General features: G+C 26.7%; 1 protein-coding gene across 1 annotated transcript; it reads right to left on the bottom strand.

The window, feature by feature from the left end:
• Window positions 1-5,097: 5,097 nt before the first annotated feature.
• Window positions 5,098-14,466, bottom strand: LOC107441619 (mitochondrial mRNA pseudouridine synthase RPUSD3). Its single transcript, XM_021147298.3, has 8 exons — window positions 13,943-14,466; window positions 12,241-12,300; window positions 11,434-11,569; window positions 10,207-10,314; window positions 8,886-8,976; window positions 7,733-7,865; window positions 6,086-6,228; window positions 5,098-5,316 (listed from the first exon to the last, which is right to left on the bottom strand). The coding sequence occupies exons 1-8, from the start codon at window positions 14,130-14,132 to the stop codon at window positions 5,116-5,118; spliced, it is 1,062 nt and encodes a 353-aa protein (XP_021002957.3). The 5' UTR covers window positions 14,133-14,466; the 3' UTR covers window positions 5,098-5,115.
• Between the last annotated feature and the right edge of the window lie 52 nt (window positions 14,467-14,518).

Genomic DNA, 14,518 nt, shown 5'->3' with positions numbered 1-14,518 from the left:
CAAGAAACAATTATTTCGTCAATTATCTGTATATTTTTTATTAATTTTCCTTTAATTTGTTTCAAATATATTATTTTTTCTTCTGTAATAGTTTTTATTATCCAAGCAGCAATATTTGCATAAGATTTATATTCAAGTGCAGTGAATACTTATCTTGCCATCACTATATGATTTTAACAAATATATATATATATATTTTTAATGTATCAAGAATTATTAATATTGTTATTCATTATTTAAGCGGTGATTATTTGCATATAATTGGCCATTCAGGGTTTCCTCCTACTAAGTCAATAATTCCTCTAAAAAGCACTTCTTTCATTAGTCACTTAAAGTTACTTTTATGGGAGTTAAGTCTTTTAACATGTTTGGGTTAAAAAATTACTAATTGCTAAATTTTTTAACTAAAAAATTTCTATTTGTCAAATGTCGCTATGCTAGAAAAGCAAAAATTTTAAGTGGATCAATTTTTCTATAGCCAAAGAGAAAGTATTAAATGCAAAAAAAAAAAAAATTAATCCAATATTTTTTTGATTTCTCTAATGTATAGCTCTTTTGGTGGTGGGTCAAATGATCTTAAATTCAATTTGGCTGTCTGATCAGATTTCATAGGAATTCTTTTGCAAAAAAAAAAAAAAAAATCACTTTTTGGGGGATGGGGTGGGGGGAAAGTCACTATTATGTCTTAGTGGGAACCCTGCGAACTCTAACGATTAGTTTTTTCGTGAAATACATTAAAAATGATGTTTTTATTTCCTTTTTAATACTGTTGTTATAATATCAGTACTAATTAACAAATTCAGTATCTGGCAACCATAGCAAATTGTTATTTAACCATCATTTATGTAGTTTTTACTATTATTTTTTTGTGTGTATTTATAGTGATAATCTTTCTGGTGGAGGTTAAAAATATCATTGTGTCTTTTTTCTTGAGCTTCTTTAGTTTTTAAAAAGTGATCTGTGTGTGTGTGTGTTTTAATCCTTCTTTTATTTTTATTTCATCCTTTCATTTTAAATATTCATTTTGAGTTAAATAAACAGAATATCATTTTACTTTAGAATAGATAGCCGGTTTTTAACTGTATGCATTTATTTAATTCTGGTTCTTATTGGTATTTTTAAAAAAATGGATACAAAGTGATTTTTATGGCATTTTATCAAAGTAAATTAATTTTTTTTCCCATTATTATTAATTTGTTATTGCTTAGTAAGGTCACAGTTTAAATTTTCTGTTGATATACTTTTTCAATTGTTCCTAATATCGCACAAGTTATTAATTTTTTTTATAATGTTTTCATTTAGCCCCTTTTTGTTATGTTTTACTTCATTGTAGTAATGTTAAAGTTTAAATCACTAAAACTGTTATAACTTAATTTCTAAAAATGTGACAATTTTAGTTACTAAAAAAGTTCTCCATTTAACATAATAAATTTTCAGAACAAGAGTGAAACTGACCTAGTCCAATGTTTTTTTTGTCTGCTTAAGCAAACATGTTTATAGCATTTTGTTTTTGCTTGATTTGGATTTTTATCTGTGATAGTGCACTATTATGTCTTCAATTTTGCATAGTAATATTACTAATGTGTGTATATAGTTAGGTTTTTTTTTCCCAACAATTACATAACATGATTTTTTTTAAAAGCCTTTTTTGTTTTAAGGGGTGTTTTAATTAGTAATTTTAGTATTCTGTTTTTTGAATTATCACATGTAATTAAAATAAAATTACATTTCGTTTCAGCAATTCTTTGGTTATATTTATATGAATATGATCCTAAAAACTTCCCATCCATGTATTTTTGAGTGATATATGAAACTAAATTTTCCAGATTGTATTCTCATTAATGTATGTGTGTCTTGAAAGTGAAACAGAATTTTAATCACCAGTGTTTCAGAGGTCATTTTTCTTTTAATTTATTATGGCAATGTGTAACTATTATTAAACAATAAACTATTTATTAAAAATGTTGAGTGTATTTTTGACTTATTTTATAAATATTTTTATTTTATAATTATTACAGGTCTGTGATAGAATTACATATTTCCTAGCTTTTAAAATTTCTTACATTTATTTTTTTAATCATTCTTAATCGAATTTTAATTAAATTAAACCAATTATTTAATTTTTATTGCATTTTATAAATGGCTAATATAAAATATTTTATTCTCTTCTTGACAATCAATGCAACATCTAATTTTTTATTTCAATACAAATGTAAAACTCATTAATTCACTGTGGCGACTTAATTCAAAACAAAATCTATTTATTATTCTTTATTTCTTACCTCAAATATGTTTCAGTTACGTGGTTATACTAATTCTCAGTTTTTTTTACGATTAGCTTTCACCGAATTATTTTCAAATTTAATATTGAGTAATGGTGGTTGGCTTTATGTTTGGATATGTTATGCTAACTACACGCTTGTCAGTTAAGATTTTTTTAACAATTTTATTCTGTTACAGTTTAAATAATTAAAACCAGTAATTGGTGACTATAAGCATATGAAATAACAGTTAAATTGCGTTTCGAATGAGACCACTAAAAACTTTGGCTTCAACTGAATGTTCACTATATGCTGGATTCACCTGTTTAGACTGCATTTTCTTCAAGTTTATAATTGGTGAAGACATTGATATTTAAAGCGTTACAAGTGTAAATTTGGAACACTTTAACAAACTTAGGCTTTTTATCAATATTATCCTCTCCTGGATAATAGAGAAAAACAACCTATTCAGGATTATTGTTTGGGTAAATGTATGTAAAGTAATCCTAAAAATGCAGGTTGTCTTTAGTTCTCCATTTAAAATTAGTAAGGTTATACACATTGTTCATTTCTTTCCCAAATATAAATATTAAAATTATTTTTAATCAAATTTTAAATTACGTTTATTAGTTATAAAAATTTAATGAAAACAAATTCAAATATGCTTATGTATGAGATTTCAAAGCAATTTTATTGTTTAACTTTTTTTTTTTTTGTTAAATAAAGAAGTTGGAAATTTCAAAAATGTATATTTTCCTTATTAAATAAAATTTTATATTATTTGAAGAACAAAATTTCGGCTACAGTTATTAACCTAATATCAGATAAAAGTGATTATTAGGATGGAATTTTAGAATTTTATTTTTTATTCAACATTTTGAATTCTTTTAATCAAACATGCTTTTTAAACAGTTAGCTCATTTTAATAAACTTTGTAAATCAGCAGTAGCCTTTTGGATGCATAAAACTTTTTCAAACATTTATTAATTTTTTTTTTTGACTGTACAGGGAGAGATAATTTATTGTATGTAGGTTAATTCAAAATGCCTGAATGGCTACATGTGGCCTTAGATTATGCATCCTTACATTTAACTAAATCTTCCTACATCAATTCATTCACATAACATGTTCCTTATTCCTCAAATCAATCTTTATTACAAAATGTTTATTCGTTTAATTTGAAAATAAAAAAAAAATTCTTACCAGTTAAGAACTCACTAAACAAAATTGTTTTATCATCCCTAACGGCTTACCTGATTATCCCGATTTTTAACCGTAATTGAACAGCTGACTCAATTTTGGGTTTACGACTACTAAATGTTCAACTCCGTAGCTTTGTAATTTTGAACCAACCCAGAAGACAAGGAAATTCCTGGATCAGTAGCCCCAGAGTATGATGTGTTATGGGAACATGGAGGACGTTGAGACGCGACAGATTTAATGTGCATCAGTCACCATTTACTACATGGGGAGTCTTCGACCGGCGAGGATCGAACCCATGACTTCTTGGACATGGCTTAAGTGTCCTACCAACCACACTATCCCGGTCCGCGGATATGTATATGTTGCAAATATTTATTATCCCAAGAAAACTTGGGCGTAGCAGAATTTGTCAGTGCGTTTTGTTTTATCACGTTTTTACTCCGCCTGAAAAAAAACAAGAAAATCTGCAGTGATTGGACATTTGCCAAGTTTTGCTATTGAATTGTGGAAATGCACACGTGTTTTGTGCGATTGTATGTATCATAACTGCTGAATTTACATTAAAAAAAAGTTTTTAAAAAAAGGCATATCACATAACTGGCATTTGGAAGTGTTGTTCCTTGTTTTAAAAAATATACAAAAAACTAACATTTAACTTTTTTTTCTTCATTTGTCTGAGTTGACTAGGGAAAGTAAACTGATGGTAAATTAATTAATTTTTACATATATAAAAAATTACAATCTCAAGTTACTTGTGCAATATGTTTTGTTTTAATTCCTTGTATTTTTTAATGAAATAAAAAATTTTGATTTTTTGCATCCCCTCCCCCCCAAAAAAAATTTTTTTGGTAAGGGAAGCAGTTTAAAATGCAATTTTATAAGTTAGTCTAAGTTGATTAAAAGTTAATAATTACATTAAATATAAAGATTAGAAACTCAACAATAAATTTGTTTCTTCATTTAACTTTAATATAAGGATTGTCACTAAAAAAAAAGTAAATGCACAATTTTAAAACTATGAAAATAAAATCAGTAATTTTACACACGTCAATTTTAAATTATACATTAAATGGATATAAATCACATAAAATATTATATGAAATATTGCCGAGAGGTAGCTAGTTTATAAAATGGTAAAAAAAAATTTTTAATCATAAACAATTAATACAAAATTTCATACTTCGATTCAACTGCTCCTCATGTTTAAAAAATAATGTTTTTCTGTCATTTCATAAGTGAGAAGCCACATATATAATTTTGAATGGTCCACAAAGTCTGAAGTCAAAATTTAGATACATAATTCTTTTAAATATCATAATATACTTTATTGAAGAACACTCGTTGTTTTTGAACTACAGACATGATAGAAATCAGCTGGGAAGACAAATTAAATATTCTCTCAGCAACATGTACAACAAAAGTTAAATGTTCATATAATTTTTATATTATTTGTATAAAACTTATTTGTTAAGAGTGTCGTAATGATTTCTAAAAAATATTAGTTATTTCATTTCAAAAAATAACTTTAATTTTTTTTTTAAGTGAGAATCATGATCATTTTGATTTTACTCATTACAGTTTGTATTTTCTCACAATATCTTTTTTTGACTCTGTCTTATTAATAAAAACAATATACTTTTAAAAAATATATTTATTTACAATTATTTAACAAATTTAACTGCTCTGCAGTCCATTGAAAATGTATTGGGGGTGGAGCAGTTATAATAACATCTTCTTTACCTGCAAAGGTTGGTAGCAAAATACTTCGGAAATGGAGCATAGTAGGCATCATGGTGTGTCCGTGCAATCCTTTAGGTAAATCCAAAGCTTCAGACATTTTCTTGGGTAAAGGCTGCAATTTTTTTTTTTATCATTTTTAGTAAAACTTAAGAGGTACATAAAAATTAAAAAAAAAAGAAATTTTAAAAATTTAATTTTGAAGAATCGTTTATTTCTTTTAAAGGTCTCTCAAAATATTCAGTTTTTTAAATTGATTAAATAACCAGATATTTCACTGAGTAAAGAGAATTATTAAACTAAATACAGACATTTAATCAGCAGCAAATAAAAATTATTCAGTAGGGTAACAAAATAAAAGCATTTTAAAAATCAATAAGTCTGTTAAAAAATTAAAATTAAGAAAAGATATTTTTAAGAATCTAAAAAATACTACAAAATGAAAAATATTTATTTTGGGTTCTTAGAATTCTGAAAGAACTTTTAGTAAAAAAATACTTTTTAAGCATTAGATATTCTGTAAGAAAGAAGTTAAGAAACAAAATTAAAAAATTGAGGATCATACAGTTTCATAAAGTAACATCCTTTATGGATTTTTCAAAACTGAAAACAGCTATTATCTAATTTTTGATTCTGTAAAACCTTTAACAACCTTCACAATACAGAGAAAATGCAAGAAGACGATTTTAAAAATTTATTAACAGATAGATGGTTAAAAAAATTTTTTTAGATAATATTTTTTTGATGTTTACAAAAATATTTATCAAAATACTTATAACCTTGTTAAAATACTATAATTTAAATTAATTCATTTTTCCTTTACAGATCTATAAATTGATGTTATTCTGTAGTGTGTGTTTTATAATAAATGTACATGTATTTACCTGCATATCTTGTGCTTGTGCATGCTGGATATGTAAACGAACAGGCATGCCTAAAACTGTATTCATTCTAGATCCATATAAAATATCTCCTAATATAGGAACTATTCGGGTAGAGGCATAGACTCTCACAAAGTGGTAGACAACTGGAAAAAATTAAAGAAAAATAATCAAAATGTAAACAAATAGTACAAACATGAATGCGAGATTAAGAGCAAATACAAAAATATAACCACAGCCTTACTTTATATTAGACTATTTTTAATTAGAAAAATACGTTGTTGAAAAAAAAAGTTAATAGTAAGTTTAACAAGACTTTTTTTTTATCAAATCAGAAACTAAAAGAAAAGTAGAGAAATTTAGTTGAATAGAAAATATTGTTCCAGGTGGCCAGGTTGGCACAATGCTGATGAAAAATACTCCTAGCAACAAGGACTCTTCTAGCTATTGGACTAATCATGGAAAATTTTCCTCCATTGATAATGCAAATGCATATTAGGTTTTGTCCAACAGTTCTCAAGACTTCTGGGTTCTGTTCAAAATTTCAAGGATACGAAATTGAACATTGTAGTAGCATATTAGATATGGATTTTCTATTCAATGCAGGTTTCATAAAAATAAAATCTATATCTTACATTTATACACTTAAGAATTTGAATACAATATATATGAGTATGAAATTGCAAACAAAGCTAAAAATATTTATTTCGTTTCATGTTATTTTCTGCAAATAAAAACAATTTGTTAAAAGGAAGAAAGAAAAAACAAGTTTACTCTACACTCTTAAGTTTGTAGTTTAACTTTTTAAAAGAAACACAATAATTAAATGAAAAATTATAAGAAAGGGAAATATATACTTGATAATGTAGAAACTTAATTTGTTTCAAAAAGTAACAAAAGACAACATGCTTCAAAGGCTCAAAACAAGATGCCCATTCTCAAGACTTGCCATAAATGAATGAGAAAAATGAAACAGATTTGAAGCAGAAAACATATAGTTGCCTAATGCATATTAAAATTTAGATTTTTAAAAAAATTCGATAGATATGTCAGTCATCAAGAATTCAATAAATCGTCTATTGTCACACATTATCTTAGTCGAAAATTTTATTTTGTAATGCATATGAATGTTGATTTCCTAGTAAGCACCATCAGTTTTTCACCTTCATGGAGCCTGAAAATGCAACCTAGCCTGATTTGCCTCTTTCGGCCACCACCATTTTTCTGATTAACTTATTTTAAATTTTTTGATTAGCGACAGTACATTTTATGTTTCAAACCTATTTTGTTTTCTTCATTCACACCTTGACACCAAATCTTGAGAATAGGTACCTATTTTTGCACGCTTCAAAAATTTTAACTTCTAACACCTTTACAATTTTTTAAGCAAATAAAGTTTTTACATTATCAAATATGATATTTGTTAATAACGTGTACCAATTTCCATATCCTAATATATTTATTTAACTTGGGTTTTTTTTTTTTTTTTAATGTAGGGAAATTTATATAAAATTCAAGTTTTTCATTACAGTTCAGGAGTTTATTTGGAACATTTTAACAACACTGAGATAAGGTTAAGTTTTGTATAATTTTCAAAGACACATTCAACCATTTTTTAAAGCATATCATATGAAATATTTATTTGCTTACCAGATGAAGAAGCAACTTCAATTAAACTCGAAGATACAGTCTTATTTTCAGCTAAAACTTTGTATTCAACATTTACTGGATGTAGAATATGACTTTTGACATTTCTTCTGCTGAACTGAAATACTATAATTGGCTTGAATAAAGAAAGGTGATAATTAGTAAGCTAGTAGAGTTACAAATCAATTAAATCACGGACTAGTTTACTAAATCTTTGGGTAAATAAAAAAATAAACAAACGGCAGATTATTACAATATCTCTTTTTTTTTAATTCCTTAAAAACTAAAAAATAGCTAAATTTATCTCAGGGTCGACACTAAGCTTTCACCAACTCGCCAAATATGATAAATCACAAATTTGTCGAAACAAATTGTATTTTGCCAAACGATTTTATACCTGTTAACTAGCCTGAAATTTCCGAAGATTCCCCAGAAATTTATGTTTACACCCGAATGCTCTGTGTGAATGCAAATTGCAAGTGTGAATGATAAGTAAATGTTAATTCATTTTGTGTCAACTGGTAATGGTCAAAACTGAAATGTAAAAAGAGAAAAAAGAAGAGGTTTCAAAGAAGTATTGGGCATTCTTTTATGTTGTTATCTCCAAACTATATTTTAAAATATCTGTATGACAAAGTTTACATAAAATTAAATTAATTTATTGAAATTGAGAAATATTTGTTAGCTAGCTCTTACATAATAAAAATCATAAGAAGCTGTTTAATGATTTTATTTGTTTGTTTGATTTTTAAAGTAAATTTTATGTTTAACATATTTTCCAATTTTAATGCTGCTAGCTATTATAAATTTAATAATAAATCTATTTCATTATCTATATGATATACTATTTATTTGCTTCTTTTTCCACCACCACCCAAAAAAACCCATCTTTTTTTTAGAAAAAAATCTGGGTTATTTATGCAATTTTCTTTTTTATTATCTTTTATAAGAATTCTAAAAATATATATTAAGGACAATCTTTACAGAACACTGTGCATATTAAAAAATAGTAGTCTTATTCCACTGTGTATCTGATAATTAATAATAAGCCAAAGTTACAGCATTTTCTACTAATTTGAATATTACTAAATTACAGTATTTAATAACTGAATAAATTTTTACAATGTGTTTGAAATTTAGTTAAGCTTGAGCTTACTTGTTTAGGCTGATCTGCATCTTCACTTAAGAGTTTAATTGCGACTCTCTCCTTTCTATCTTTAATTACTGGAACACCATGTGTCAACATCCTAAAATTAGAACAGTATAAATAAATAAATTTTATAATATAATGAGTAGAAATCTACACACATAAATAATATTATACTATTAGACCTAAGAAAGAAACTACTAGAATTTCAAAAAAATGTTTTTATCAATGTTAAGTAATAAAAATTAACTACATTCAGAAAGTTTTTTATTTTTCCTACAAAAAAATATTTTAGAACAATTCTAAATTTTTTAAATTACTTCCTTCAATAAACTAAAGCCAAACTTAAGATTCTATAACTGGTTTATTGAAGCACTGCAAGCAGGCAGCACTTGCATCATGAATTGCTTTGGATGTCAAATTTAAAAACGGGGGCATCATGATTCCGTATTGTTGCTAACAATGAAGTTAAAAAAATAACCTTTTCTGTTGATCTCAGAAATTTTATTTACTTAAAAAAAAGAAAAAAAGAAAGAAGATGTGGAAAAAAAACAGTCAGTCATTGTTTTTCACAGGCAGTATATTTTTATTATTTTGAAATCCGATATAAAAAAATAATCTGCAGTACCTACTGCAACGTTTGCGAGTTTCTGCTACAGGGATTATGCTTAAACTAAAATTGAATAAGATTTCAAATGTAGAACAGAGAGCAAGAAACATAAGAAAGATAATAATTATTCTAAATTACTTTTGGCAGAACAAGTCTATAACTTTAAAAATACCACAGGATTTAAATCATGTTAACCAGGATAGTGCTTATCAAGTTCAGCAGTTTTAATTTTTTAAAATTGCCAAGCCACAAACAAATGAAAACATATTTAATGCAAAAAAATTAAAAAGGTAACGATAAGTTTAATATTTCATCTAAAACCATTAGAAGAAAATTTAAAACCTAATAAAACTACATAAAAAACAAATACAAAACTTAAAAAAAAAATACTGTCCCAAATAAATTTTGAAATAATAATTATTATTTATGTAAAAAAACAAGAAAATCTTGGGATAGATTTTCGTATTATGATCTCTGGCACAGAATAATCAAAGTCTTGGCAACTTCTGGGCAGTGCCAGCTTAATACTAAAGAAAAAAAACACAGGAGACTAACTTGAAAGGTATAACTTGTATCCAACCCCTGTCAAACTCCTACATGTTTTAAGTTTAAAATTAAGTTTAAAATTTCTTTGGCACATTAGCGATTATAGTTGGCTGAACAGATCATGATACGAAAATATCCCCAAATCTTGCATTCATGTAAAAACTAACTACTTACCAATGAATGAGATGAGGAGTCTTTTGTTGTTTGGCTTTTTCAATTGATTTTTTTAAACAAAGAGATACTTGTTCATTTTCACCTAGCAAAACAATTCCACTTGTGTACCTAATTGTAATGAAAATGCTATGTTTAAGGTAGGCAAAAATATGAAATTTTTAACTTCAGGCAGAGACACAGTGAGAAAGAAAATACATTTTCTCTCAAAAATTTAGTTAAAAAAAGTTACATTCAATCCACATGATACAGAAAGACTTGGCTGTGATGCTCTGTAAAACAATGAAATTCAATCTTTAATAGACAAACATTGTTTTCTAAATTAACAGCATATCATTATTTTAAAGCATAAACACATCAGGGTTCCCCCTCAATTTGAAAAAAAAAAAAATAAATAAAATACCTGACCTTTTCAGGAATATCAGGTAAAAATCTATACCTTATTTTATCTATACCGTGCAATTTTCCATCAGAAAACTTTGATTTTTTTTTTATTTGTAATGCCAAATATATTAAATGTTGTGAGCAAAAACATATAACAGAATGAGAATGGAAACATGGGAAAGTTTCACAAAAAAGCAGAATTTTATGAAGTAATTGTAGTAAATGTTAGAATTATTTAACTCTAATCTCAATAACTGATTACTGTTACTGACAATTCTAAGACTGGTTATTTTCCATGTATGATACAGGAATTTTCGAGGTTTTTTGTAAAATATTACACAACTTTACCTGAGTGTTCCTTGCTTTTTGGAGTTAAAATAAAATTCCCTAACAATTGCAGGTTTTCCCTGTTCTCCCTGTATCGTGGGAGCCCTGACAGATTTACAGCAAATTAATTATAATAGTTTTTCTTAAGTCCTTAATTTTTCATACGACTTTGTAATATATAACATATAAAAAATAACAAAACATGACAGCAATTTATAAATTAATTGTTTCTTTAAACATCCATAGTCAATCTCTAGTCTTACTTGTGATACGCCAACAAAACTGTAACAAGCCATCTATCAATCTAAAACAAATTACTTACAAAGTTGCACTCTATATTAAATATTGATAACAATGGACACCGAAAAAAAAAAGATTTTTTTGAATTAACTAAAAGAAATATGTTAGTATGCTATTCCACAAAAAAAGAGATTAATATGGTTAAAAAGTTAAAAAAATAGGAAAAAAGAAGATCAAAAAGGAGGAAAATGGATGAAAGAAAAGAATTATATGAATTACTTTTCAGCTGATTTTAAAATGGATAAACCAGGTGCCTTTAAATGGCTCTTTAAAATGGGCAAAGCATCTTCAATAGTGTAATCAGTCTCTGCAATCGTTGGTACTATTTTGCGCTGTCCGGGCTTTGATCGAGCCCCTAGAATGCAAAAGTAAATTAATATGAAAGAATTAATCATAACAAAACATATATGGAAGAAAAAATATTCATAAGGAAAAATAAACAAAAGAAAATTTTTAAATATAAAGGTTTTAGAGGTATGCATAAGTACAAAAAAAAAAGGAAGAAAAGTACTTCTTGAATAACTTTTGATCTAGTAATGGAATTTTCACATACTAGGACTCTATCTTATTGATTTCAGGGTTCCATCTCACATATGTAAATTAATTCGATAGAACAGTCAATATTTTAAGGTATGAAATCAAACCAAAAAATGTACTTATTCTGATAAAATACAGATACTTTCTTCCTTTTGACGGATTTAGATTTTGACCCAGAAATTTTACTAAAATTGGGTCCTACTCTTAAACGGTTTTGGAAAAATTTCCTTATAGCAGGTTAACTTGAACTCTTATAGCATGTTAATATAACTTTTTTCTTAAATATGGTTTATTTCAAGTAACAATAGTACTTAAGTTCCAGAATATACTAACACAGTAATTCTATTTCTTGATAAATCAAGGGTGATGTATTATATTAAGTGGTAAATTATGAAGTTCCTCAGAACTTTTAAACTTCAAATTAAATATATTACAAAACTTACAATAAGAATATCAAAACAGTAAGACAGCTTTGACCTATATTCTTACCTGGCTTATCGTGACTATGAATCTTTACTCCAAATGGTTTATTAAGAGCTATCAATCCATCTAAAATAAAATATATAAATGGGTGAGGACTTCAAACATATCAATAAGACCATTAAAAATATCAATAAGAATTACCTTAATAAACATCCTTTATCAATGCTCAGTGTTTTCACTACAGCGCGAGAATGCGAGAATGTCACACATTTTTTTCTTTTCTCGCATTAAAAAATGATTGCTGCAAGAGATTTGCACATTCTATAAATCAATTTCAAAACTTGCAAATTTCTCGCATTTTGGAAAAAGCTTCACATTACGCCATTTAGAATAAAATCCGTTTCACTTTTCTTCCTGGATCCTTCATTATTTTCATATTGCCCTATTATCTAGCTTCCCTATTTACCAGTATTGTTCAGAACCTTTCGAAAAACAGAACACTATCCCTCCGAGCCATGGAACCCCTTCCAGAACACATTTCTTTGCAACTACGTGTTTACCGTAGGTAAGGTTTCTTCATTTAAGACGTTCAAATTTTTTATGCACTGATGTAAGATGGACAAATACATTGCAAACGCAAAATCTTCTATGATGATGCAGCAAAAATATTCAATGCTATAAAAAATGGAAGATGTTAAAAATGTATTATAATTAAAGAAATGATTTTTTTTCAAGTCTATTTGTGTTTTTTTAATTTTTATAAATCTCACTTAACTTTTTGAAATCTCACCCTGTTTTGAAGAAAGGGAGAGAAATTCTCACACATTTTTTTTCTATGATGAAAACACTGATGCTGTAAAATTGCATTTCCCATCTGTGAAAAAAAAAAATACTATGCAGGTAGTTAAAATAATTTTCTTTGGATCAGAGGCCTCAAAATAATTACCATATAATGAAGTATCAAAATTATGAGGAAAACATTAGAATTTCCCCTCATATTAGCACTCTAAACATTCTGAATGAGAATGCTGAAGTTTTTTTTAAAGTTCTTCTGTGTTATTTTTTGTGATAAAAATTTAATAATTTTTTTTTTTGTCAATAAATCTTCTAGGTTTTTTATTAGAGAAGTTATATCCATTTAAATTAAAAAGAATATTGAAAAAAGTTAAGTAAAGTTTCGGAACACATATAATCGCAATTTTGCTTCATTTTTATTACTGTGAATAAAATATTTGTACAGAACTTCACGTAATGAATCTGATTGAAGACACAAAAACACATCATTATTTAAATTACAATAGGAAACAACATCTCAGTCAAGTGCAAATACAAATTTAGCGTGAACAACTTAGAGCCCCTTTCAATAAATATTTAAGTACATGAGGTACCAGAAAAATGGGAAGGAAAATATTTAAATGCAAAATAATATACTTGTTTTCTCATCACATACATGTGAATCACAGAAAGGTATAACTTGTAGTCACCCCCTGGGCAAACATCTACATGTTTTTTAATTAAAAAAAATTGCAAGTTTATAATCTGTTTGGCTTCTTGCCCATTGTAGTTGGCGCAACAGATCACGATACAGAAATATCCCCTTTTTCTTAATTATTTAATTTTAATGAGTTCAAGAAAATAAAAATAAATCAAAGGCATTTCTCAAAAAGCAAAAGAAGACAAGACTACATTTTTGGGCTACTTTTCGCGGGCACCCGAATAAACTGAAACGCATTAAAAACACTAAGATAGTTCAGCAGTTTCAACTTACCTTTTTTATATATAATCGAAGAAATTAAACTATTTCCAAATTCTTCTTCACTTTTCCAAGGAAAGAGATTTTTAAAACAATGTCGTTTCTTGAAAGTTTGGGTGGCAAAGCCATGTACATATTTTCTTAACACAGATTTAAGAAGCGTATTTCGCCGAGAAAAAAGTTTATTTGTCATAAAACAAGTCATTTATATCTCTTCTATGATGATTCGCATAAAAATAACTATTACTATACTAAAAATTATAATTTATTCACTTATTTTCATGTAATTGAATTACAATTTTTAATTGAATCATTAGAAAGTTATACTCCTTTTCATAAATTATAAACTTTTATTATTATAAACAATATTTTACTTATTAAAACAATCTAATAATATTCCCATAAGAAAACTCTTACACAAAAAGACATTAAAAGTCTTCCAAAAATTAATTAAAAACTATAACAAACATGCAATTTTGTTTATTTTGATTTATTTGAACCATGAGCTTTTGTATTAGATCGCATCCAGCTGCCCATTTTTTCTTGATAAGAAAGCGTTCTTCTTAAATAGAAATTTCTTTTAGAAAAAAT

This window comes from Parasteatoda tepidariorum, chromosome 6 (genome assembly GCF_982258835.1).
Source record: "Parasteatoda tepidariorum strain Cologne lab strain chromosome 6, Ptep-v5.0, whole genome shotgun sequence".
Lineage (NCBI taxonomy): Eukaryota > Metazoa > Arthropoda > Arachnida > Araneae > Theridiidae > Parasteatoda > Parasteatoda tepidariorum.
This window is presented reverse-complemented; position numbering and strand designations above follow the sequence as displayed.